This window comes from Dermacentor andersoni, chromosome 4 (genome assembly GCF_023375885.2).
Source record: "Dermacentor andersoni chromosome 4, qqDerAnde1_hic_scaffold, whole genome shotgun sequence".
Lineage (NCBI taxonomy): Eukaryota > Metazoa > Arthropoda > Arachnida > Ixodida > Ixodidae > Dermacentor > Dermacentor andersoni.
Genome location: NC_092817.1, coordinates 71,572,793 through 71,600,784, shown reverse-complemented (window position 1 = coordinate 71,600,784; position 27,992 = coordinate 71,572,793). Strand labels below are relative to the sequence as shown.

General features: G+C 45.5%; 1 protein-coding gene across 1 annotated transcript; it reads left to right on the top strand.

The window, feature by feature from the left end:
- On the top strand, positions 1 to 27,989 carry LOC129386227 (alpha-tocopherol transfer protein-like). Its single transcript, XM_055073903.2, has 6 exons — positions 1 to 773; positions 7,020 to 7,153; positions 7,864 to 8,115; positions 19,304 to 19,497; positions 19,963 to 20,073; positions 20,984 to 27,989. The coding sequence occupies exons 2-6, from the start codon at positions 7,024 to 7,026 to the stop codon at positions 21,212 to 21,214; spliced, it is 918 nt and encodes a 305-aa protein (XP_054929878.2). The 5' UTR covers positions 1 to 773; positions 7,020 to 7,023; the 3' UTR covers positions 21,215 to 27,989.
- Positions 27,990 to 27,992: the final 3 nt, after the last annotated feature.

The window sequence follows — 27,992 nt, the reverse complement described above, 5'->3', positions numbered from 1 at the left end:
AGAGAGAGAGAGAGAGAGAGAGAGAGCTAGAGAGGGTCTAGCGCACCAATGCAGGCGGGTGAGAAAGTTGGCCGCAAAATAATAACAACAACGAGTTGAGAGAAGCCGCCTTGCCGGGCCTATACAACTCCGCGTTGACAGCCGACGTAACGGCAGCAGTTCTGCAGCATCCACCACGGTTCGCGCCGATCAGGTACGCACGAAACATTTGTTGCTGCACTGTGCTTGCTGCTCTTCGTTCAGTTGCACGCGCTGACTTTAAAGAATATGGTGTTGCAAAGAAAAGCAGAGAATGGTGCCTCGAGTAATGTTGAGTTGAAGTCTTTATGCTTCGCCCCTGGTCAGGTTTTGCTTCCGCGTTAGGAATGGATTACTCAAGGTCGGAGCAACCCGTCTAGGACCACGACCTTCTCTCGTGGTGTAAATGAACCCGATACCGTTTACTATAACTGCGGACAGCATGCCGAATATAAAAAAGTAAGCAGGTTTGAGGAGGTTGAGAGGGAGCGGGGACGGAGGGCCCGACTTCCAAGGCCACAACGCTAGAGTATATTGCGCATTAACATCTATGTGGGATCGCCGGCTTCGCAGTTGGTCGAAACGGCTCGACGCCCGAAGCGCCAAGAAGCGAATACGCGATTCTTACGAGGCATCGCGTTGGCTCACGGAAATATTAGTGGCTGCCGTTGGCGATACTTTGTCCCACGAGGCGAGAAACTTCAACTGTGCCATCAGGACAACGTGAAGCGACCAGGAGACAAAGAGTATTGAAGGTATGTTTATTTTCCTGTAACCTTGATAGAAATTCTCAAATGATTTGTTTATTGCTTTTTAAACGAATACGGTAGACACGGTTTTCTTTTATCATAAAATGACTATGGATTGTTAGAAGATAGATCCGCTGAATAGTGCGTGCATCGAGCGTCATTATATATATATTAGCGACCGTGGCACGCGCAATGTCACGTTAGCTCTGTTCATCAGCGTTGTGCAACGCTTCCTACACACTCCGAATTATGAAAGCGAAGCTTTTCTTGCCAATCTCGCCGCGTTTGGGCGTGGATCTTTTGTATCTCCCCAGATATACTTGTCGAGATACAGGGTGTTTCTTTTTAAGCTGCATCGAACCTTTAAAATTAAAAAAATATAAATCATGGTAGCGTTATGTTTACCATTCGAGTGTACGGATTGGTGGCCTCTAGATACAGAGCAATTACCGCACTTACGTGCGCAATTAGAGAAGTTCTGCTAATTAACTTTCTAATTACTAACAAAAGGTGGCTATAGCAAATGAGTACTCTGACGCCCGCCCACGACACTATCTCTCCCAACGATCAAATTATCAGTAGCGGATTTGATGCGGGAGCTACGCGAACAATTAGTTCCCCTTGTCAGGCTCCTCGAAAGCAAAACTGGCTGGAAAAAGAGCGTCGGTGTCGTCGATGTCACCGGCCCCCTGACTTTCGCGACGTCTCCGAGGCAACCGCCGGTCCGGCCCCGCGAACAGCTTGCGTTATCTCCTTGCTGCTTGCTGCGTTGGCCTAGCGCTTCAATGCCGGCGGGCTGTCAAATCTACTTCGTCATTCCGGTGAGCGCCACGTGTCCACTTCCACGGACGAAATGCCGTTTAAGGCTTTTGCATGAGAACGACGTTTAGTCAAATCCACTTTCTCCGGGAAAGCTGTCTCAAACGCGCGCGTGCGAGTTGTGTAAATAAAAACGCGTAAACTAAAACAAATATAAAGATAACTCACCTAGTGAAGGGGAAAGAAATGAAAGGAATACTACAAGCACAGCAAAGACAGCCTGCTAAATGTAACGGGAGTGGAGTGCACTCAACACAGCTTTATTCCTGGAAGCCACTGCTCAGCAGGCTGCTTGCTAGCACACGTATACGTATTTCTTTCACACACGCACACGCACACGCACACGCACACGCACACACACACACACACACACACACACACACACACACACACACACACAAAGTGTTGTTCCCATTACACGCCTTTAAAGGAACGGTCCAAAATGATGGCCATTCGTGGCAACACACATCATCAACCTGTCTTTCATGGAATCCGACTCGCTTGAGCATTGCAGGTTGAATTGCAGCACGTGCAGCAGTGATCCTTGCTTTGAGGTCTTCCACAGTGGCGGGTTCAGTGGCGTAAACAACATTCTTCACATATCTCCAGAGGAACAAATCTAGAGGGGAACTGCCTGGAGAGCTTTCCGGCCACGGAGCGGGTCCATTTCATCCTATCCATTGAAGAGGGATAGTGCTGTGAAGGCACTAAACAACCGTATAGAAGAGAAATGCGGAGAAGCGCCGTCGTGTTGGTGCCAAGTGTCTTTCAAGAGGATTAGAGGCAGTTCAGCGATGAATTCTCCTGCGACTTCTTTCAGTATCTGCTCGGTGTATAACGTCCCAGTGAGTGTGCCATCAAAAAAATACGGCCCGATAACTTTCTCATCGTAACTAACGCACTACACGTTAACCGACCACCGTACTGGTGGTTGTGCTTACGGAGCCAGTGATTTAAGTTTCTCAACAATGCGCATTGTGAATGTTCACAATCGAATTTCGACAAAACCGGGCTTAATCTGTCCAAATTATTTTCTTGGGGAAATCTGGATCTCCATCAAGTTGAATCGGCGCCCAATTACAAAAGTCCAGGCGTCTGAAGAAATCCGTGTATCTTATTTCTTGGTGCAGGCTCACATTAAATGGGTACAATCGATGCTTCAGGAGGACTCTCCACACGGTTGTGATGTTTGCTCCACAAGACTCGGCAACCTCTCGCGTGTTCGTTTCGGGCTTTGTCACAAACTATCCGAGTATGGCTGTCTGAGTATCGCTTATCCGAGTATCGCTACATTGGCGCTACAGCACTAACGTAGCGCCCAACGGCATAACGATGTAAATCTGGCGGCCAGCTGGCCGCAGACAGCAAGGAGATAACGCAAGCTGCTCGCGGGGTCGGACCGGCGGTAACCTTGGAGACGTCACGAGAGGCGGGGCGCGGCGGCACCGACGACACAGACGCTCTTTTTCCAACCGGTTTTGGTTTCAAGGAGCCTGGTAAGAGGAAATAATAGTTCGCCCAGCTCCCACATGAACTCCGCTATTCAAAATTTGATCGTTGGGGTAGGTAGTGTCGAGTACGGGCCCCAAAGTATTCACTTGCTGTAGCCACCTATTGTTGATAATTAGAAAGTTAATTAGCGCAACTTCGCTATTTGCGCGTAAGTGCAGAAATTGCTCTGTATCTATAGAGGCGGCCAATCCATACCCCCGAACGGTAAACATAGCGTTACCGTGATTTATATTTCCCGAATTTTAAAAATGTGGTGCAGCTAAAGAAAAACACCCTGTATATACGAAGCTTATATGTGCTCCGAATGGAAGTACGAGCCGATGGGCTTATATATACCTTTTATGCTGACTACCAAAGTAGGGCGAGTAAGCGCACGTAATGTCGGCTGGCAGGCATCTCTAAAGAGCTCCGACCTCTTAATGGAATATATAGCGCACTATGTTCAGCAACTTCTTGGCTTTACATCATTTGTTATGCTTTAGTTATTCAGCATGTGCCACAAGTTGTGTGGCCGTACCTTGGCTAATCCTCCGCATCGCATATGAGCCACTGCAGAATGGTAACCTTATACAGTGGAACAACAAACGGTACCTAAACATCCTCAGCGCAAAAAACATACGCCTTCAAGCACGTAATTCTTTTTTTAAAGCGAAACTTGGCAAGCCTTCTTACGCGGTGTTTGGTGCGTCTGCTGGGCCAGCTTCCTGTTGAGTGAGCAATGGGGAGTGGTCCGGGACGCACACGCATACACACGCAAACACACGCACACGCACACAAACACGTCCGCACGCACAGATGCACGTGAGCACACGCGCCATCTATATACTCTAATTTATTAAAGGCATAGAATGAGCAGCCGAAACTAGTGAACCCGTTCATAAACGGATATGTCCAACTTCGGCAAAAATTTCTTGTTTTCAGTTACCCCACGCTTCTGCGGTGACTCGCGTTGCAATTGTACACGTCATTATTTCTTTATAGCACATGCTAAGATAGCGGAAATCTGACAGTGTCATCTGTTCAGCACACTTCCCATAAATACCTGTTTTATTCTGTCCTCTACTGCCACCCTGTGATGATATACGCGCATGTGCCCCCTGTGTACTGTGCCCACTTCACACACGCACCTAGGAGCGTGAGGGCTCGAGGTCATCCACGCTCGCGGATCGGAAACCTCTTGGGTGATTTTCAAGTTATCATTATGATGATTGTTTGCTTTGAAAATTCGTATACAAATACAACAGGGAGAAGAAGGCTGTAAGGATCTAGCTGACAACTGCCACAGAAAGGGGCACAAGAGAAATGGAAGGACATTAGAAGGCATCAACAGACAGATCAAATAACAAGATGGCAAATCCCGAAGAAAATGTGTTTACATAGCGAGGTCACGCCGCCGCATCCCAACTTTAAATTTCTCTACACATATGGCGGGTCTCACGGCATCTCTTTTTTGTATACACTGCGATGAACTGGAAATAAATCACCATTATCGCCTTGCTTGTCGACGTTTTCCTTCAGTAAGAAGATCGTTGCTCAAAGGAACTTATAAGCAAGCTTGGCCTCAGCATGGACGTCCCCGTCCTGCTTTTCTTTGACGCTTTCGCCTTGGGGTACAGCCACCGGAACGTTTCCAATGCTACGAAAAGCTTTATTCTTGAAACCCATCGGCTGTCTTCCTAAAAAGTAAATTTAAGATAATTATTTTTTTTTCGTTCACTCTATAGCATGATGACCATTCCTCTTTGTATACCGAGCAGTAATACGTCTTTCGCTACTAAAACTTTCTTTTTTCTTTCTAAACTTCTACACACATTGTGGAAACCGTTCAATTCATGACCAATCCCCACGGTGACTATGTGCCACTGGCGCTGAAGAACAGGAACAACAACCATTAAGCTTTCCAGAAGCCCAACAGTGTATGCCGAAATCGTACACTTGATAAGGACACTTAGTGGTATGGTATGGTAAAACTTTATTCTGGTCCTTCGGAACGCGCGTCGGCACGTAGCGGGCCGCTCCCACGTCGGTACATAAAGGCCGACGCCGTCGCCGTCGCGTAACGCGTGGCACCGCCTGCACATATGTTCTAAATTGGCTACGTCTGAGCATAGCTGACAGATATTGGTCGATTGTGTCACTGGATAGATTATGCGTAACAGTGCGGGGTTAGGGTATGTATGCCACGACTTGGAGTAACCTGAGTGTTAAGGCCTGTGGTCTGCCTAGTTTCCTATGTGGTGGAGGATACCGTCTCCGTCCCATGTAGAAATGTTTGGTAAGTTCGTTATGTGAGGAGGGAGTGTCCCGATTGTCCATAACCTCAGCGCCACGCCACCCTGTAGCTACGCGGTTGACGACTCCTCGTGCAGCTCTATTGGCCGACGTGTTGAGGTTTGGCGGGGCGCCGTCGATCTGCCCCATGTGTGCGGGGAACCAGATAATCGTGTGTGATTTGAAATACTTGTCCCGCAGAATCCGCAGGACCTGCTCCGTAACGGTGCCCTTAGCGAACGCTCGGACAGCCGTCCTCGAATCGCTGTAGATCGTGGTCTTTGTGTCATCCAGCAGGGTCAGAGCTGTCGCCACCTTGTCAACGCACGAAGTTAGTGGCGTCGGTTGGAGGTTGTCGAGACTGGGGGACTTGCGTGGCTTGGGAATGAGGATGGTGGTAGCCTTGTTATACATCTCCGGTGCTCTTCCGTCTTTCCACATCTGGTTGATAACGTCCGTCAGGTACTCCACTGACTTGTCGTCCTAGTTCCTCAATGCCTTGTTTATAACTCTATCCGGACCCGGTGCCGACCCGCCGTTTAAATCGTGCAGGGCCCGCCGAATCTCCTCGACACCAAACTCCGCATACACCTCCGGATTCGCGAAGCCGCCTTATTCTAGGACAGGGGGACCCGGACCGGAGGCTACCGGCAAATACTTCTCGATCAATCTTACCAGCACCTCCTCGCCGGAGGATTCTTGCCTGGCCCCATGCAGCACTCTTCCCATCGTGCTGCGCTGGTTCGACTTGGTGTTGGTCTTATCCAGCAGGTGTTTGAGGAGGTTACAGGACCCTACGCTCCGTATCTGGCCGTCAATCGAGTTACATACTTCGTCCCACTGCTGTCTGGAAAGGACCTTGCAGTGCTCTTCGATGCTTCTGTTGACCTCGACAATCTTCTTGCGGAGCCTTCGATTGAGCCACTGACCCTTCCACCTGGCCAGAAGGAATTGATTGGCCTCGTGCAGCTGGGCCAGCCTGCTGTCCATCTTCGCCACCAGGAGATCCATGCTAACCTCATTGGTGGCGCACTCAAGGACGGTGGCCAAGACGCAGTGGTCGCTGCCGAAGTATATGTTAAGGTTCGTCCATTTCACCTCCACCACTCCTCTGAGGAAAGTGAGCTCCGGAATCGTGTCCCTGCTAGACGACGTACCGCATCTGGTATGGACGACAGGGTCCATGACCAACATCAGGTCCAAGTTCATCGCCTCTCGCCATAGGTTCTCCCCTTTGCGGCTGTCATACGCGTAACCGCACGTATGATACGGAGCGTTGAAGTCACCCGCCACAAGCAGTGGGGCACCTCTGGCAAGCTGTGCTGCTTTGGAGACGAGGGATTTGAAGCGTTGCCTCAGATCCCTGGGACTGCTGTACACGTTCAGAACAAAGATGCTCTCTCTGCTCGCCGGGCCGGGGATGATTTCTATCATAACGAGTTCAAACTTGCTCTACGCCAGCCTTAGGTGGTGAACGTGCGTTGGATTTTTGCTTGTCAGTAACCCACTCCTCTTCCTTCTTCGTGCTTCACGACAGGCGGGTAGCCAGGCAGCAAGACGCTGTTAGTGCTTCCTACAAGAGTACTACGTGTGGCTTATTACGGCTCTTGCCAAATTAACTATGACAAATGCAGTTTTCTTGCGTTACAGCACGATGAAGGAGAACGAGAAGAGTGCTTCCACTGATGCGTCTTACGCACTTCAGTACGGCATCACTAGTAGTTTGGAAGAAATTATGAACATGAAGCAAGAAGCCACGCTACAACTGCGCGAACTCATTGCAGGTGAGTCCACATCTTAAATTCCCATACCTGATGCCAAGGAGGTGGTTTGGAGCTTGCTTTTTCATACAGACACGTCCTTGAGGCTGCAAAGTGTGCGCACTGGAGCCAACTCGGCTTCTATTGTTCATTTTAGCTCCTGCACATCATCTGTCGGTTGTGTAATACCAAGATGCATCCGATCGCATATATAAAATCAGGTGTCCTCTAAGATATGTCCTGCGCGACCAGATGCTGCGGCGTCTGGTTGCGACTAAACGCAGCATACGTAAGACGCAGAACGAAATAAACGGAATCTAACAGGCCTACCTCTCGGTCATAACATTTGCCTCTGGTTAACCTCCCTGCCTTTCTATGCATCCTTTTCTCTTCTTGAGTGGGACAATGGAATAGGACCAGTCTTTCTATTGACTTTCGAGCTTCCGAGAAGTTGTAACTATATATGTTTCTGCTATGTTTGCCTAAAACACTTGCACACCTATCAATAGAGAATAGAACATTTGAAAAGAGCACCATTAAGCGCATCAAAAGGAGCACAAACCTTTGCACATCAATAAATCAATCAATACAGACGCCAACCCCTTCTTGAACAATGTTAGTATTAGGGAAACAATAGAACGAACTTGAAAGTGTTCAGTATGCTTCTAGTTGCGAAAAAAAAAGGCAGTGCGTTTCCGGTTTGTCTTTTCTTAACGTGCTTCTTTGAATTTCAGGTGAAACCAAACTCAATTGCCCCACAAACGAAGCTTTTCTCGGCAAGTTTCTGCGAGCTCGAGATTACAACGTCGAGTGCTCGTTCAAGAACGTCAAGAACTACTTCAAAGTACGAAGCGACTGCCCCGAATTATTTGACAGGCTGGATCCAGATTCTGTTTTCTTCGACACCATTTGTCGTGAGCACAAGCTCGTTACAGTGTCTCGAAAAAAAGACCCCAAAGGAAGGGCCGTTATTTTGTTGAATCTGGGTAAGCACGTGCTGTCTACATCTTCGGGCTTTTAGTATGACAGGTGGTGTTCAAGTGTTCAACTGGCAATTATGCGTCAGCGAAATTGAACCTCTGGCCTCTGGCACGGTGTGAGATATATAATCTTTAGGTGAGGACACTAGCGAGGCGCGATCGACCATAAAGTAGCAATGACGCGTGCTCGCCTGTTTTGTAACGGCAGCGGTATCTATCGGCGGGACGATGCAAATGGTAGACAGAAAATGTATTATCTACCGTTGCTATAGGAACGGACGCTTCGGGAGAAATCAGTGAAAGACGGGGCGCTCTTTCTGCTGCGCCACCTCTAAGATGCATTTAGCCGCTATTGTCGGGAGCACGTGATAGGCGCCCTTTTCTCTTCGCCGGGGACCTACTCTCGCCGCGTCACTCAATCATTTAGGATTTGGCGCAAAGCGCCATTGTTATACCAACGGGAGATAAGACCTTTGCTCTCTTAAAGTTGCGTCGTACCGCCGATAGATAGCCGCTGCCGTCAATGGATCGAGGGGCGCGCGACATTGTTACGTTATCTGGTCGATCGTGCCTCGCAAGCAAAGCGAGAGGTGTCCCCGACTAAGGAGTACACTCTAAGAAGAGTTTACACCCTTTGGAGTGCCCCTTCTGCCACACAACGATAATCGTCATCTGCCTTGATGCGTTTCCTTTCTTTAACGCTGGGAGCCCGGTACTTACCAGTAACGAACGGCATGCGCGTTATCAGCATGATAGCATTCCCGACAGGAAAGTAGCGTGCGCGGCGTTTTCAAGAAAGGAGACGCATCAAGGCAGATGACGATTATCGTTGTGTGGCAGAAGGGGCACGCCAAAGGGGGTAAACTGTTCTTAGAGTGTACACACTATACACTCTTAAAACGGTTGCACCCTTTGGGGTGTATATTTGTCCCACAACAATAATCGTCATCTGCCTTGCTCGCGTTTCCTTTCTTGAAAACTCGGCACTGGCTACTTTCCTGTCGAGAATGCTGCGTCACACTGATAATACGCATGCCGTTCGTGACTGGGAAGTACCGGGCTCGCAGCGTTAAAGAAAGGAAAGGCGGGCAAGACAGATGGCGATTATTGTTGTGGGACAAGATAAACCCCAAAGGGTGTAAATTTTTCTAAGAGTGTAAGAAAAGTTTACACCCTTTGATTCGTATATTGCCACACAACAATAAGCGTCATCTGGTCTTGTCCGCATTTCCTTTCTTTAACGCTGCGAGGCTGGTACTTCCCAGTAACAAAAGGCATGCGCCGTTATCAACATGACATACCATTTCCGACTGGAAAGTAGTGGGCGCGGCGTTTTTAAGAAAGGAAACGCAAGGAAGGCAGATGACGATTATTGTTGCGTGGCAGATATACACCTCAAAGGGTGTAACATCTTTTAGAGTGTATACAGGGTGTCCCACATAACTTGAGCCAAGAAATTAAAAATGAAAGGCGCGTCGGAAGCGAATTGAACCGAACGCATACTATTCGCAATAGCCTATAGTAACGGAGACAAGTTTTGTTGTCCCCAGAATTCACTAAATCATTGTTTATTTACCCAACATTATAATTATTGGCGGTCGACCCCACGTATGATACGAAGATTTGTGGAGCAGCTTCAGAAACCACCGATCCAGTTGTTTCCTTTACGATAAGTCTCATATAGTCATTCTTTCCGGATTGCAAAGAAAGCCCGCGAAATATGAAAAAAAAAAAAAAAGCCACGTGACGGCGCGTTTGCGCTGTGCTGCTCTCAAGCGTGCGTTCGGTGAACAAGGTCGGTTGCATAGTGACTGGCGACGAGGAAGCGGGAGGGCCCGCGAAATATGAAACAAAAAAGCCACTTGACGAAGCCTTTGCGCAGTGGTATTGTGCTGCTCTCAAGCGTGCGTTCGGTGAGCAAGGTCGGTTGCATAGCGACTGGCGATGAGGAAGCGGCAGGGCGTTCGTTATCTCATCGGCAGCGCTCGGCCAGCAGCATGCATTTTCGCCGTCATGCGGCTTTTTTCACGAATGTAATCTTTTTTTACGACCACCAGTCTAAGAAGTGCGTCTGCATTTCAGTCACTGTGTGTATGTCCCCAATTTCAAACGTTCACGAGTGTAAGGAACTCTGTCTACAGATGGGCGACATTCATGCCACCATAACGGTGTTACCACTTCTAAAATGACAGCAAGCTGGTGTACATATATAAATGTGGTAGCATGGTTGAGCGAAAAGAGAAAGCAAGCGCACAAAAAAAGAAGCGAAGAACACTTCTGAAAAAATGACAAATTTGAACCTAAAGTCATTCTATATTTTTTTTTTCGAAGTGGTAAAATTCCGTTTCAATGCAGGTTGGCGCTACGATAACGTTTTTACAACGGATCTCCTAAGCGCTACTTTCCCCATATCGCGCCTGCGTGTAGAGGAAAATCCCGAAGATAGTACAATGCCGGGCTGACCCGCGGCGGAAGTGAGGCAGGCGCTAAACGTTTCCCTTATATACGCGAGCCGATCCCAAAGATAGTGCAATGACGGGCCGACTCCCGGAGGAGGTGCAGTTTGCCATTAAGGGGGCCACATACACAGCTTCGCTGGTCATCCTTCTTCACAGAGTAGAAGAGCACTGAGTTCTTTTTTGGTTTCTGGTTCAGCTTCGGTTCGATACCCTGCAAGTTGCCATATTTAGTTCCGGTCTCTCTACCACGTCGCGCTGCTCTCGCGTGTGCTCTTGATCGCTGCACGTTCACCAACTTGCAAAGGGATGGAAAGTTGGGCGAATTCGAACTGTGACATATCTTCAGTTTATAGCGCGAAGGGACACAGACGAAGACTAGAAGCAAGACCGTCGTACATTACGAGGGTCACGAATCCGGCATCATTGATGCCTTCAGGTGACATGTGTGGATTTATTGACTAGTTGCCTTCAGCCAAAAAGATCCCGTAATCGTGACTCCTGCGGCAGGAAGGATGCTCCACATCCGCCGCCGAAGTTTGTGAGTGGTGGCGCAGGCCAACACTCCCAGGGTTAGTTCTAGTAGTAAAACATAAATACGCAAGAAAATAGATGGGAAAATGGCGCCGCGGTAGCTCAATTGGTAGAGCATCGCGCGCATAATGCGAAGACATGGGATCTTTCCCCACCTGCGGCAAGTTGTTCTTTCATCCACTTTCATTGACATTAATTTATCATTTCTTTGATTCAGTTAGCAAGTACAAGTAATTTCCCCTATGTTGTCCTTGGTGTCATTGTTTGTTGGCTTCTTCTTTATATATATATATATATTTGTACAGGAGAGAACAGACAACGCCCGTTCACTGGGCCGGCTGTTCTATTCCCTGCCTCATCGTCTCCTCTTACAGTGCCCTCCTTGAAAGCGCGCTAAGCTCACTTCGTCTTCACAATACATAAGCCTCTAGACGCTTCAGACAAGGCGACACAAACACAATGTATAACTATGTATGTATGTATGTATGTATGTATGTATGTATGTATTACAATATCCCACATACGCGTGAGGTGCATTTAACGGGGGAAATGTTTACGCAAATTTCTATTTCTTTTTCACAATAAGACAGATCATTGTGATGCGCAATGAAAATGAATTTTATTGAAAAGATACTAAGAAAAGGAATACTGATCGCTCATGTGTGGGTCTTTAAAAGCGGACGCACCCTCATCTGCCCTCTTAGTTGGCGGCAGTGCGCAGGCTGCGTGATCATCTACTAAAAGTATCTGCTTTTGCAGGTAAGCACCCGCCGGGAGCAATTTCTTGTTCTTTTTGCGCTGCGCACTGCTGCCACACTTCTTACGGTTCCCACTTCTTATTGTTCAATTTGTCGTTCTTTTTTTTTTTCAATATGTTTAAGGATTTCGCAAAAGCTTCCGATGATTTTAAGCGTGAAATGAGATTAGAACTTCGTTCAGTGAAAGAGAGCGCGAAATTCTGCAGCGACGCTTGCAATGAGAAGAAGAAGATCGCCTCTGAGGTCAAGGCACGGAGAAAGGAAGTCAGCGAACTTGTTAAGTGTAATGAAGGTTTGAAGAGCGAGAGCAAGCGGTTGACACGATAAGTTGAAGAGCTGCAGCGGTACATGAGGCTCAACAATTTGGAAGTAAAGGGTGTCAAGGCGAATGCAGAGTCTGTTGATGTCATAAAACAAATCGGTGAAGTTGTTGGCGAACCATTCAGTGAATTAGACATCGATACATGTCACCGCATTCCTACTCGGAACTCGGACAAGACGAACATTATAGTTCGTTTTGTTCGACAAGAAAAAAGGAACACGTTCCTTTCTAAGGCAAGGAAACAGAGACTTAATAACAGTATGCTTGGTTCCTCGGATGGAGGGGCTGTCTATGTTAACGAGCATTTATCTCAGTTTAATAAGGAGTTGTTAGGTGCTGCCATGGCAAGCAAGAAATTAGTGTCGTGGAAATATGTCTGGACCATAGGGGGTAACGTGTTCGCACGTCAAAGTGAACTGACTGATGCTCTGAGGATCACCGATCATGGTGATCTGGAAAAAATTACTACGGAAGGTCTGTTTTCTAAGACGGACTGTCGCACCGCCATGAACTGCGAGTCAACTTGTGCTGGCTATAATCTTGAAGGCTTCAGAACGAAGCTTGGCTCTCTAGAGAAAGGGCTCAGTGCTATTCATTTTAATGCTCGAAGTATTAAACACAGGGGTGACCACCTGAACTTGTTTTTTACTTACATAAAGCGTAAATTTAAGTTTTTGGGGATTAAAAAAACATGGCTAACATCCCATGACGATCATCCCCACTTTGACAATTAAACTTATAATGGATTATTAAGGCTTATCTGCAAGGGTGGTGGTCTCGCTGTGTATGTAAATAAATTGTACAAACATTCTGTAATAGATTAATCTTGCGTAGTCGATTCTAATGTGGAATGCATTACTGTATCTACTAAAAATTTAGTGGTCGTTGCAATATACAGACCTCCTACCGGTAACAAACGGCACTTCTTCGACTTCATAGAAAATTTACTGGTGTATCGGACTTCTACCGGATGCGTATGTATTATTATGGGTGACATAAATATTAACTTATTGTCGAACGATTCATCTGCAACGTAATTCAATAATACCGTTGCATTTTTCACTTGCTGGAATTGTATATCTTTACCCACAAGGGTAACTGGTGAAAGAACTAGTGTACTACACGTATGTATGACAAATCTGGTGTCTAATAACGTTCTCTCTGGTGTCCTATCCTATGATATCAACGATCATTTGCCGATCTTTTGCTTCCTGCCTGTCATGCACGACATAGATGTGAAGGTCCCGCGGTTATACAGTGTAATTAATGCTGATACGATGAGTATATTCAAAGCATTAGGCGAAAGTTCATATTGGAATAATGTGGACAACACAACTGACGTAAACAAAGCATATACTGCATTTATTAAAGAATTTCTTTGGTGCTACAACAATGACTTTCCACTAAAAGCAACTAAAACTTGCAAGAAGTTTAAAAAGCTTTGCATCACTCGAGAACTATACAAAAGAACTAAAACGAAAAACCATTTGTATCACAAGTTTATCAAGAGCCGTTATGCCAACACCCTCGTTGAATTTAAAAAATACAGAAATAAAATTAACCAGGATATTAAAGTAGCCTAATTTACTTACTATGTTGACCGGTTTACAAAAACACAGTCTGACAGTAGAAAAGTTGGGCGTGAAATTACCTTTTCAGCTAATAAACGTAATCCAGATCCGCCCTTTACTAATATGACAGTCAATAGTGAACTCACAGGCTCTGATCTCACAACCACTTTCAATTATTTTTTCATTAGTGTGGCAGATTCTATATGTACGTCGGTGACCACATCAGTGCCAGACGCACTTTCTAATCTAATCACGCCCTCACCAAATTCTATTGCGCTTATGCCAACTACTACTCATGAAGTAGCTTCATTAATTCATAAGGTAAAAAATCATGTTTCACCTGGAGATGATGGTATACTAGCAGCACCTTTATCTATGCATGTATCTTCTTTATCTTTATGTATCTTCTTTAATATGTGACGTCTTGTGTTACATCGCAAATCTTATGTTAGAAAGTGGAGAGTACCCAGATCAGCTGAATATAGCACGTGCATGTCCAGTTTACAAAAGTGGGGTCAAGAATGACATATCTAATTATAGACCCATTTCGGTTCTACCCGTTTTATCAAAAGTCTTTGAAGGTGTCATTAATACTCGTCTCGAAAAAGTTTTCCATAAGTTCAATGTTATTACTCCCTCGCAGTATGTATTTATGAAAAACAAATCAATAGAGCAGGCGCTGTTAACAGTAAAAGAAAAAAAAAGTATTAAGAATATCGAAATGAAACAGTACTCTTGGCCTTTTCTTAGATTTTCGAAAGGCCCATTTGATGGCGTTCATCACAACACCCTGCAACACAAGCTTAACAGCTATGGCATACGTAGTATTGCATGTGACTTGCTAAAGAGCTATTTAAGTAACAGATTGCAGTATGTTCAGGTTAATGGCGTACCCTCACAGAAATTGGCAATTCAGCATGGTGTTCCTCAAGGATCAATATTAGGACCCTTATTGTTTTTAGTATACATAAATGATATGGATAACATATCCGAATCCCCTAATCTGGTCATGTACGCTGACGATACGAACATATTTTTCTCATCCCACTCCTTGTCCCAAATGGAGGCTACCGCAAATGCATATTTAAGAACGCTACATAACTGGTTGTTGACCAATAAGCGAAGCCCTAATTTATGAAAGACAAACTACATTATTTTTCAACCTACTAATACAGTAGAAAGTATGACTCCGAAAGCTGTCTACAAGCATACTGAATTAAAGCGAGGTTCAAACCAGAAATTTCTTGGTGTTTGGTTCAATGAGAATCTTTCTTAGAATTTTCACACCACAAAATTATTGTGTGCTTTAAGTAAAACAGTCGGTTGTTTGTATAAGATTTCAAAGATATCCATGTATTACGCACTCCTATACTCGAGGTTATCATACTGTATTCATGGCTGGGGAGCTACGACATCCAGCAATTACCTTGAACTAATTTTAATTCAGAAACGCGCTTTGCATGCTATTGAGGGGTTTCATGGCAGACCTTCAGATTCACCTACGTCACCGCTATTTCAGAAATATGGCATCCTTAAAGTACAAGAAGTATATAATTTCTGACTACTTAAGTACACCCCTCTTCATAAATTGTTATTTTCTTGTCCAGCTAATTCCAGCAGCCGATATGCTTTCCGGTCGAAACGTAAGCTTGTTCCTATCACACGCACCAATTACGGCAAGCAAACACTAAGCTACCGAATTCCGACGGTAATAAATCAATTTTCCTTTCAAACTGAATATTACCTTCCACAAAAAGTTTTAAATCTACAATTAAAAAATGCCTATTGGAACTAACGGAATGCGGAATGATTTATTTATTTAGTAGGCAAACTTTGTACTCATTTGTATTTATTTTACTACCCTTGAGATGTTCTTTCTATAACGCACATGTTGCAAGCTTTGTGAAATTGTTTCTGCGTTTTGGGACTGACATGTTTATGTTTGTAAAAATATTATGTATCTTTATACCGCTCACACGACAAGTTGTGTATGCGATTTCATTATTTTTTTCTAGTACGAACTTCATGCATGTTAACTTACCGCGTTATGCTTTTTAGAAAGGTTGAGAAATTCATTGTCAATGTGTTGTGAACTGCTCGTGCACAATGATGCCAGCTGTTCTACGGGTGACCAGGACCTTGTCAGGCTCTTGCCTTTTGTCTTGGCGCCCTCTTTTTGTTGAAAAGAAAGACTTTCACTTTCACTTTCATGATGAAGGAAAGAAAGAATAGCTTCATGTATGGCAAATCAGTCCGGTGGAAGCCCGCAAGGTGCATGGAGGAAATTTCATGACAGGGAAAATTTTCATCCACTCATCTATAGCACGAAGCTACAAAGAAAACTCCGAACTCTTTCTCCGAAAGAAAACTTCACCATTTAAGAAAAATTCTTAAATAAGAAACCTCCCAGACCAGGACAAATATTCCTTCAACTTCGAAGCTTTCGATCTGAGAAACCCGTTGGACTTTCTGTGTAGCTTCGGGCCACAGTAAGATGCATGACAATTTTTTCCTCCTATGTATACCTACGTATGATTAGCTGTCGCAAGCAAGGAGTTGCTTGATTGCGTACCTCGGACGTAAATATGATACCGAAAAGGGCTTCACGAACCAGCGCGAAGGCTGTTTATAACTTTCCATGGCGAGTTCCAAAAAATAATAATAAAAAAAAGTGCGCAGCCGGACTGCCTGGCTGAAACCACAAAGAAAGCGTTCGCGATTCGCGCTGCCGCCATTAGTATTACCTACATAAACGTGATTGCAGGAGCAGCGCGTCGGCACTTAAGCGTGAGTATGCAAAGCCAGACGCGTGCTTCTTTTAACCACTCTAAATAATATTTCGTCGTAGGCACAACGACTACAACTTTTTCACTCAATCTGATCACGAGCCCATTTGCAAAATATTAACAAATGATCCATAACGCTTCAATACTACTTTAGTGTGACCGTACTCGTGAGGTGTTTTAGAGTGTATGTGCCGCTGAAGCTAGAATTATTAAACGAAAAAAAAAACCAACACAAAAAGAACAAATTTGAAAAACTTTTTATTTTCTATTTCCTTTTTACTAGCGGTCAGTACTCATAGCTGCATCCCGTCTGTAAACAAATGATTGTCGTATAGCACACACTTTCACAAATCATGGGGTGAACTGCGGCTTGAAGGAAGTCTATTACGCAATGCACAACATTGGAGGGCTTTTCGGCGTCATTTTGGTGAAGTCTGCGTGTTATGCTGTATTCATACACGTTGACACCTCGATAATTTTAGATTGCTATTGCTGAAGAAGTAACGCAGTTTTCACAACTGTAACACAATAAACTGTCATTCGCCTCCTTTTGTTTATCGCCGCCCGACAGATTCACGAAGCTTCCGTTTCATAAAAAAATAGCTTGCGTTCGTGATAAAGCAAAATTTATTATGTTTGAAAACACTGCTTGAAAAGACTAAATATATTTAAAGCCTTGTTCCTCTCCCTCCTAAAAGGGAAGGAAAATAGTGCTTATTCTGCACTATTGAGGACCATGTGTTACACAGAATGGTGCAGTCTACACGCAACGGTTTTCTGCATTGACAAGCGAGCAGCCTAAAAAGGCCCTAAATAGTAACATCAAACCAGCTTTAAGCGACAAAGCATTTCTTAATGACTATTATCATTAATCTGGGTGAAATGTCTTGACGAAAAACTGAAATAAGTGACGGTCCACCTTTTTCTTTTCTTTTTCTTCTTCTTCTTAAGCTCTCAGTAAATTTTTTTTTCAACCTCCGCGTGATGCAACGGATTTAAAAGTATTTGCTCATAATTGGGCCGATGTGATGGAGGATACCTTTTGCTCACTTGCTATCTTGACCAGCTTAGGTAGCTCAGTGGCTATGACGTTGCGCTGCTCAGCATGATGTATGTGGTTCGATCACGGCCACTGCAGCCGCATTCCGACAGAGGTGGAATGCAATAACACTTGTGTGCAGCTATATGGGTGTGTGTTAAAGGATTCCAGCAGATCAAAAATTCTCATATCGTTGTTCAGGGAGGTGAAAAATCTTCGGAATATAATTGTAGCTTGCTAGGTTGAATGTTTGTTTCGTTTATGGCGCAACAATTTAAAAGTACAACTTTAACCAAGACCAACTACCTATAGGTGGCAGCAAACATCGACACACTCTATGGCGTGCAGGCGTTTTGGTTAGGGAACTTCGGGGCCGCGTTGCCGCCTGCCTATCACATTTTGCGTTTTGTTGTAACCAGCCTTTCCGTTGCGGTTAACATCCCCGCATTTTTCGTTCATTTCATCTCTCTCTCTCTCTCTCTCTTTTTCTCTTCTGGCTTACTATTGGTACGTTCGACTGGCTGCTTTCGAGCCCTTTAGAGCGCTCTCATCATGCGATTTAAATTCGGCTTGTCGAAATCGAGTGCGTGGAACACAATCTCCTGGTTCATTCAGAGCACCGTGCTCCGGCTCAGAACGCTAGGAGACGTTCCCACATCCAACCTGAGAGCGCTACAGAGATCAGACAGAAACTGGATCACGTGGCTACTACGGCTGTTTTAGGAGCAGCTAGCACGTTCGGCTCGGGCTGGCTTTACCTGGCTCCTATCTAGAGAAGACCCTGCGTATCTACAAGTGAAGTTGAAGCATGGTAGGCACCAGTAAAATATACCATAGGTTTCCTTACACTGTCAGAGAGTCCGTGTGGCAACGCAGATGTGTAGTTCGCTGACGCAGCCAAATATATTATGCTTCTTAAGTGTACCTTTAACATTTACTTTCTAAGAGAAGTAATCACATCGCCACCGCTGCCTACGCGAGGAATAATAAAACCAAGTACAAGGAGAGAAAACGCGAGCAGGGCATTAAAGTAAGAAATTTCAGCCCACTGAGATATTGAAACTGTGAACCCTGCACTGCGTCACAATTCGGTGAAAGACGAGGCTGTCATCACAGGTGTAGAAATACGCATGACTGAAAAAGTACCGCGTTAAAGTCTTAGACATGGGCTCCCTAACGTGTATGTGCCTTCTTTTCGGTCTGGAAAATCCCTGAAGACACTAACCAGTTAACGCTTGCGGGCTCTCTGGAGCGCTGTTTTTTAGGAATATTGACAGACCTGACAACATGCCTAACGTCAACGTTTCACTAGGCTTGATTTTTAAATAGCGAGCACTGATTACACGTGGAGCGTCGATTAGAGAAGAGACAGTTATCATGTGAGCGAGTCAGAAAGGGTGTTATGAAGCATGGTGAGGACATTCTGCTTACATTCTGCTGACCATTAAATTATCAAGCGTCGTCCTTAGGACACAGATGCAGCATTTCCTATAGTTGTGAAGGACACGCGAATGAAAAGATTTGCTTGCAAATGTGGAAGCTTTGACAATAAGCCATGCATTTGTCTTGTGGTAAGGAACTACTGCCGACGATCTTCCTTGGGACAATTATGAAATTCAAAATCTATTGGTTTCAAGAAAGAAATCTGAGGAAATGCTTAGCGCACCCAGATTCAAAGAAGGCGATGACATAATCTACATTTGCACGATCTCTTCTTTCTCCTTTTAGGAGCTTGGAGCACCAGCATCTGTTCACTGAATGACTTTTTCCGAGCCGGTATAGTTCACGTCGAACACGTTCTTCATGATGAAAAAGTTCAAGCCAACGGCGTCGTGTTTGTGATGGACTTTAAGGACCTTAGCATCTACCATTTGACCCAGTTCACGCCACCAGTCATCAAAAGGCTCTTCAGGCTTCTGCAGGTGAGCAGTTCTTTTGTAAGCGGCGTATTCGACCGCGGAGCTCTTTACTTGAACGTAACACAATGCACACCAAAGGTAATCTACTGCAGTGTTACGCTACAGTGGCACGTCAGGTGGGCAAGCACGACTCAAGCGGCAACCCTATACAATCATTTTGACCTGCGGCACTCGACCACTGGCTGTGGCGTTGTCCTGCTGTGAACGAGGTCGCGGATTCGTTTTCCAGCCACGGCGAACGCATTTCTGTCAGAGCATACTGCAAGAACTTTCGTGTACTGTGCTTCGGGTGCACGGTTTGACGATAGCACTTAAAATTTTACGCAAGGATCGCAAATGTTTAGGATAAGTAGAAATGGTGTTTAATGTTTGGATACATTTCTAGGAATCTTAGCTTACATTATCAGTACTGTCTATTGCCTAAGTTGAAGCCTTGTAGAAATTATTAATGGATTGATTCTGTTTCAGGATTGCTTTCCATTGCGGATAAAAGGAATATATGTAACAAACAATCCCACTTTATTTGATATCCTGTTCGCAATCGCCAAGCATTTCATGAAAGCCAAGTTGGTCAGCAGGGTGAGGTATTCTTTATTTACCTTCTCGCGTGATTACAATTATGTTCGAATACGTGTAAATATTATAAAGCGGTAAACGGTGAGACAGCAGAATTCTTTTAACTGCACGACACTAAGTGATCAAAAATGCCTGAACGCGCAGTGAACTTCGGTGTGTCGTATTTTGAAGGTGATAGGCTGAATAGAGCCGTGAAACTATTAACCTACAAAACCGGCGAGGTATGTTATCTCGTTCGTAAAATACTCTACTAGCATCAAAATTTTTATCCGTGACTTAACCACGGTGTGTAACAGCTGGTATAAGGATCATGTCTTAAGTCAGAACAAACCAGCCAGCGGAAGCTCCGAGGAAACGACACTAGTCAGTGGAGCAAACGGCAGCACTATTTCGATGCCGGAACTGAGCATTGACAACCGCTGCTGGGGAGGCCTGGCGACGAGCCAAAGCATCTTGACCTGGAGAGAGAGAGAGAGAGAGAAAGAGAGAGAGACAATTTACTTTAAATGTGAATTAAAAATAAAGTACAAGCCCTTGGTCCGGCATCTCGCTGTCGATTCTGCGATAAATTCCACCAGGTACGCCTAAATTTTGCCCCGATAGACGGTGGCCTGAGTCTGTCAACCGTGAGTGTGCAGGAGGTGAGTGAAGCATTAAGTGGGCATTGTGGGAAGTGGTGGGCGTTCCGCATTGTATATGTATGCGGTGTTAGGGTATGCTCAGCAAGGTTGACTGTCATGCCAATGAAAAGTTTGCCAGAGCGCCGCAGCCACAGGCAATAATCTCTGGAATGTACACAACGGTTGCGCACGACGCGAGAAAATACGGGATTACTTATATGCGAGGGTTTCTTATCATTCTCCGACATCAGAAGGGCCACGCCAATTCACGCCTATCGTATCCCTGCTTCCAGACTGTACTTTTCGGCACTGACTGGAATAAGTTGCGCTGTCTGGTACCGGACGACGTCATTCCTGAGGAAGGCGGCGGCACGCTCGGAACCTACGACTACGACGCTATGGAGCGGGACTTGAAGAGCAACACTGAATACTTTAGGGAAATGAGTAACTACGGATACCTACACAAGCCGAATGTATGTGCAGATTCTGAAGGATCCCAAGAAGAGGAACATACTGCGTTGTGAACAGTATGGCAGTGGCTTTGTACAGGGACCAAATCGCGCCTTCGTTTCTTCCTGCTCTGATGTTCAGCAGGCTCTGTTTGTGCACAAGTTTGGAGGGTAAACTTGCTTTCTGGGGTCGTGACTTACTTGCATGCGACGTCTTGTGTGAATGAATAAACGTTTGGCCGAAGCTAGCATATGTCACAGAAAAGAACAAACTCATCTCAAACAATCGATGGTTCATCTTCGTGTGAAAAGCGCGTTTCTTCAAAAAAAAAATGATAAGTGCGTGGGTGACATTGTGACACTAGAAACTTGCTCATGCGCCGAGAAGCTGGAACATAGTCAATTTCGTGTCACATTATGCGAATGTTGCGCCTAGGACAGTTAAGAAGCTGGAAGGCATTTATGCTAAGACACATTTGTCACAAAAAATTGCACACATCCCACGCGCCGCGGAAATCTATGTTATGCGAAGCATTTTGTAGATCGCTGGCTATGCAGCATTGTTTGGGTTTCCGCAAAGCGTTACCATGTGAACCAACGCGTTTGTGTAAGTCGATTAGTTGTGTGTGTGACGCGAGCGTATGCGGGTGTGATGACAGCATCAAGACAGCGACCGTAACGGCGATCGCATGACGGAAATGGCATTATTTCCACTGTGTCCGTTAGATGCGAGTTTATACAACATGCCGATTTTGGGTTCCGCATAGTTATTTAATGAGAGTAAGCGAGCGATACAGGGAATGTGACCATGATATGCCTCTAATTGTTATACAATCGCACGTACCTACGTCTATGTCGTGAGGTGTATGTTAAAACGACCATGACATTTGTATGCCGGCGAAGAAGTGTTAAAACGCGATCGCCCTAGGTCAGCCATGAAGGCGGTCTAAGTCGCGCAGTTTCTGCGTAGCATTAGCTGTTACGAGGGAATTGAAGTGCTAGGGAAAGTGTACCGATCCCGAAGTCTGGAGTGCTGTCTAACACAAATTCTCAACGTGCGAGCTGTCACGAGGAAAAACCGCGAGCAACTGGCATGTGAGTGACACATACGCCAAGCGTCTCAAATAGCTAGTCGGCTTTGGCACAAATGGAATATGCTCGCAATCGTGTATTGCACACGTTGGAGCATTCAAAAGTTGAACCGAATCTCTGCCACACTTTTCTGGTGGTTCACGTGGGAGCGAACATCAAGGAAAAATGTGTTTTGTCAAGTATAGAAAGGTGGCCTGTCGTTTCGTCACTTGTTTGTTTAGCAATTAAGTTATCACGATACTTTCATTAACGACCAAGTCACCTTTTGTGTTGTTTTCTTGAAACCATGCTAGCAGATGTCATTACTGATTGGTTTTATTTCATATATTTGTCTCTCCAGCCATTGACACATGCTATACAGTGTCAAGGTTCTTGCGCGAAGTTGTGTCGTCGCATCGGTTCCTCTGGGAGAGATTTTCACTTGAGTAAGTTTCCCATGCAAAAAGAGTCTTATGCATGATCTTATTGAGTGCGCGTTCCTCGTATCATTTTATCCGTTAATGTTTGAAGATGGGTGTGGACAAGACATGTTCAAAAGATGTGGATGCCGTCGAGCGTTGAGACATTTTTTCAACAAGCTTCACACCGGAACTTTGCCTGTTAAAACGTGGTTAGAGGAAAGAGGGACTTATGTGCCCTGTGAAATTAGGTGCTTTCTGTACAAGAAAGCTGAAACTATTGAACACATTTTCATTGTATGTAATAGCGTTGCTTCCTTTTGGGATATATCACAAAGAACTTTAAAGACGGACCTACAGCTCAATCTACGTGGCATTAATTTTTTTGCCGCTTGTATGTGAATTTCACCAGAAAGACGTTAATATATTTTTTACTCGGACTTATTGCAGTTTGGCGTACCCTGTTAGCGTATGGACACTGTGATGTTAAAGACTGATCTGTGCACGGATACGTTGGAAATGATTGTAAAAGTGCGTGATGTGTATAACTTTATTGACTGCGATGAAAATGAGGTGGTTGATGCTTTAGCACATATAAAACGAGCGTGATCTGTGATCGTAAACACATATTTAGACTAGTAGCTAAGTACGGAACAAATAAATAATCAAGATAGAACAACTGTGGCCTAATTGTTAGACCAATCGAGCCTCTGCCCGAAGACAGAGGCTCGATTCCCAGTACAGCCATCCGCTTCTATTGCAAAGGTCCGAAATCAGGCGAGATGAGAGAGCGCGAGAGGAATATCATGAAAGCAGGGATGATAACCAGTTAAGGGTCTGGTTGCCTACCCTACACTGGTGAAATTGAGAAGGGGAAGAGAGAGAAGGGAGTGAGAAGGTATACAGACGTGCACGAACACTATTTGAGCCAAAGCCACTCGCGCAAACTAGACGTTCTGAGAAAGCATAGGGGTGCCTTCACTGCCTTCTGAGCCGATGGTAGGTGGAGACGGTGCTCTAGTACTGTCTATTCACTCCGACGACGATGATTTAATTTCCTCAATGTGTGAGACAAAGATTGTCTTTCTGCTTGAAATTGAGTACAGGGGCACAATACGTGGTCAATGTTCTCCTCGCACCTGCAAACATCACATACAGGACAATCAGCCATTCCAATTGCTGCTGAGTTGGCATTCGTGAAGGCAACTCCAAGGCACAACCGACACAGAAGAGGCACTTCACGTCGGTGCAGTCCGGCCGGAGGTCTGAGTTGCAATGAAGGGCTTAGTCTGTGCAGTCTTGTGCGCCTTGTATGTGTGGTATTCCACTCTGCTAAGGAGAGCGTGCGTGCTAGAAGGCGAAGTCTTGCAGCGTCGGTCCTTGAGAGAGGAATGGGGACGCAGCGTTTTTATGTCCGAGCTGCCTTATCTGCGTCATCATTTCTAATAATACCACAATGACCTGGTATCCATTGAAAATAGATATCATAGGCTTTTTCTCTCAAGTGATGGACAAGTTCCACGATTTCGCACGTGAGCTGATCGTGAGTTCCAGTTCCATTTCGGAGAAATGACTCCACACTTTGCAAGACCGGCCTTGAATCACAGAAGACTGTCCATTTTTGAAGACTTTCAGCATTTATCACATGAAGCGTGTCGTGGAGAACCGCGAGCTCGGCAGCTGTAGACGTAGCGATATGGGGAGTCTTGAACCGCTGGGTTATTCACACTGTTGGTATAACTACAGCGCCAACGGATCTGGTTAATGTAGTTGATCCATCAGTATAGACGTGTGGGCAGTGGCTGTATTTCTCGTACAAGAAAGGTAAAGTTATTGCTCGAGTGCTGATGACTGCAAGTTAGACTTTTTCTAAAGTCTTGGCATTGTAAGTTAGTTCAGGTTAGTTCTCCAGGTGTTGGAGATAACCAGTAGGCTGTACCGCGGGAATTCGATAAAGAGCACCCTCTACAGTTACAGCATAGATTGTATTGGCGTTCTCCAGCTCTCTCCTGATAAGGACATACAGAAAATTCCTGTCAGGCGTTTTCTCACATGATTCACATGAGGGGTACAGGAGAGATTTCTGTCAATGACCACCCCCAAGAATTTGTGACTTGTGCTGTGCGAAATCAGCTTTCCGTCGACGGATATCATGTATGGAGACATTGGTTTCCTGGTAAACGCCACCACTGTACACCTTTTACATGATATATGAAGTCCTTGTTCGCGAAGGTAGGACGATGTTAAAGTGGCTGCCTTGTGGAGCCATGCGCGAAGCTGCAGTCGCGTCACACCCGACGTCCAAGTACAGATGTCGTCGGCTAGATGGAGAGCCTTATGGTGCATGGGAGATCGGCGAGTCCAATGAGTGCTAGATTGATGAGCAAGGGGCTCAGTACTCCGCTCTGAGGCACCCCACAGTTGCTGTAATGCTGGGAGGTTGGGCCATCCTCGGTAAGTATGTTGTAAGTAAGTACGTTGTCTATAGAAGAACGGCCACGCCTAAAACTGCCACTGCATCTGGATATACCTGGTAATGTTCGAGGTAGTATTCTACCCGTGCTAGAACCACCTTCTCCATTAATTTTCCGATGCAACTGACATGCGCAATTGGTCGGTAAGATGCAATGTCTACAGGCGACTTGCCAGGCTTGAGCAGTGGAATCAGGTGACTGGTTTTCCATTCCTGGAGAATCATACCTATCTATCAGGAGCTGTTGAAAAAGATCAGGAACACTTTCCGAGCCTCTTAGCCAAGATTACATAGGGCACGGTAGGTTATACCGTCGGGTACTGGTGATGATGAACACTTGCACAAGGCAAGTGCAGCTTCGAGTTTGTCCATGGTGAAACGACTGTCCACGCGATGTTCGCGTGAAATCGGTGTGTTGGAGCGTCGATATTCCAGCGGATGTAGTTTCGCCAGCATTCCTGCTACAGAAATCGTCAGCGACGTCAATATGTCTGAATTGTTCGTGAAGGGCAAAGACTTGAAAGGGTGGAGCTGCTGAGTGGTTCCACGAAGACCACGAACAGTTCTCCATGTGTGAGACAAAGGTTTTCGTGTATCCAAAGACTCGCAGAATGACATCCATCATTGCGATGCAAGTTTGTTCATGCGACGCTAAATATTCTTTTTACTTCTTCCGGCCAACCTCAAGTCACGTACAGACTTTGTACGCCTGTGTCTTCGCTCTGCACGGCGACGAATTGCATGAAGCTTCTCCAGCTCAATATCCCATTCGGTGCGTGTAGACGTTCTCGGGAGCGAATGCGTGGCAGCCTCTAGGGCACCATTTATGATGTCCTCTAGGCTAGAGGACAAGTCATCAGGACAGCTGTCTTCCACAATTGATTGGAGCATTAGCCAGTCGATACATTTAGTGACGCCAGCTAAATTGGAGCCCATCAACCCTTCATTCCTAAGATAAGTGGGTAGGTGGTCACTTCCCTGCGTTTCCATATCTGGAAACCACCTGACCTTTGTAGTGAAGGACCGGGAAGCAAAGGTGAGGTCCAGGCAGCCCGCAGAAAGGTGAGGCTTCCATCATTTACCAAGCACAGTTCTTGTTCGGAGGCAAATGACACTAATCTTCTGCCAATCGAGTTTATCTCAGAACTTCTCCAGAGATAGTGGTGTTCAATAAAATCTCGCTCATTAAAATCTCATTAAAGGCGGCGGAGTCGCTGTCGTGACTCGCCGTAACCGCTAGCAGTTCATCCGACTTGAGGGCAATATGTAGGCTCCCACTACTGAGAAAGTGAGCTTGCCTTTCTTCACTGCCAGACATACATAATGGTTTTCTTGATCAGGTGGCACTGGATGATGTACATATCTCGTTGTATGAAAACGATAGTCTTGCTGCATTCTCCGTGGGTGGCGGACGTGAAACACTCATACCCGGACAGTCTCATGTTATCTGATAGGGGCTCGCAGATGACGACGATGGGGAACTTATTCATGAACACAAACTGTCGGAAGCCCGTCATGCATGATCTAAGTCCTCTGGCGTTCTACTGAAATATCGATGAGTTCCGGACTTCATCTCGAAACTACGGCTTCTGGAGAGCCATGATTTCAACCACGAGCTGCAAGTACCGGACTCAAAGGGTCCAGCAACTGTAGCGCGCTTTGCGCAGACGAATATTTCATGTTAGGTATGACACGAATGGCATTCATGAGTGACCGCAGAATGTTGATGACGTGGAAATCTCAGCCAGTGTCGCTTCAACAGTTGCCGAAGCCGTCGAAGTCAGTGCGTTTTGAGGTAACTTAGCAGGGAGCTGTGTCCTCGGTAGCTTAGGCCATTCTTCAGGACGGGCGAATCTTTCCGCTTTTTCTTTCCTTGTATATGTATTGGTGACGACGATGGGGAACTTATTCATGAACACAAACTGTCGGAAGCCCGTGATGCAAAAGTTCAAAAGTTCGTTTCGTCACTTGTTTGTTTAGCAATTAAGTTATCACGATATTTTCATTAACGACCAAGTCACCTTTTGTGTTGTTTTCTTGAAACCATGCCACGTACAGTCACGTACAAACTTTGTACGCCTGTGTCAAGCCTCGCGTTTAAGCTGCGCTGGTTACCCGAGCCACGTGCTTGTGTCAGTCGCAGAAGGACTGCTTAAGAAGACAGAGCAAAGCAGTTTGGAGCAAGTGCATGGTTCAAGCACTGACACGAACAAAAGAAAGGTTGCTGTCATCCCCTACATACACAGGTTCTCCCATAAATTAAAGAAGATTGCTGGAAGGAGCGGCATCAACATTGTATTTTCGGCGCCTAATAAATTGGTCAGCCGGTGTAAAAACACAAGGCCATAAAGAATCGCACGTACTGCATGCAAGAAAGAACATAAAACAAGTTCATTGATTGCATCGCGGGTGTGTTATACCGCATTCCTCTCGGGTGTGGACGATCCTACATTAGTCAAACAGGCAGATGCATAAATGACAGACTACGAGAACACAACAACAAAGCAAGCAACTTGGCCGCTGACGGCTTTCTTGCCATCCATTGCCAGAGATGCAAATGCAAGCCTAGATTTAAAGAAACAGTCATCATGAGTAGAAGCAGGTGTGAGATGACGCGCTTGATAATAGAAGCTAGACACATATCACCATTCGGTGATGCATCCGTCAGTAAACCTTCCATTTCATTATCATCAAAAGAGCTCAGTTATCTTTGTTCGCGCTGAACGTGCACATGTCTGTGAATATGTGAGTCAAGGAACTGCTTACCTGTGGTTCCCAGTTTATATATCTTTGTTCATTTTTACCGAAATTATACACGTGCTCTATGACGGTTAGAGAGTGTATATATAGCGACAAGAACGGGAAATAAATCTGTTGTTGAAAGTTAGCG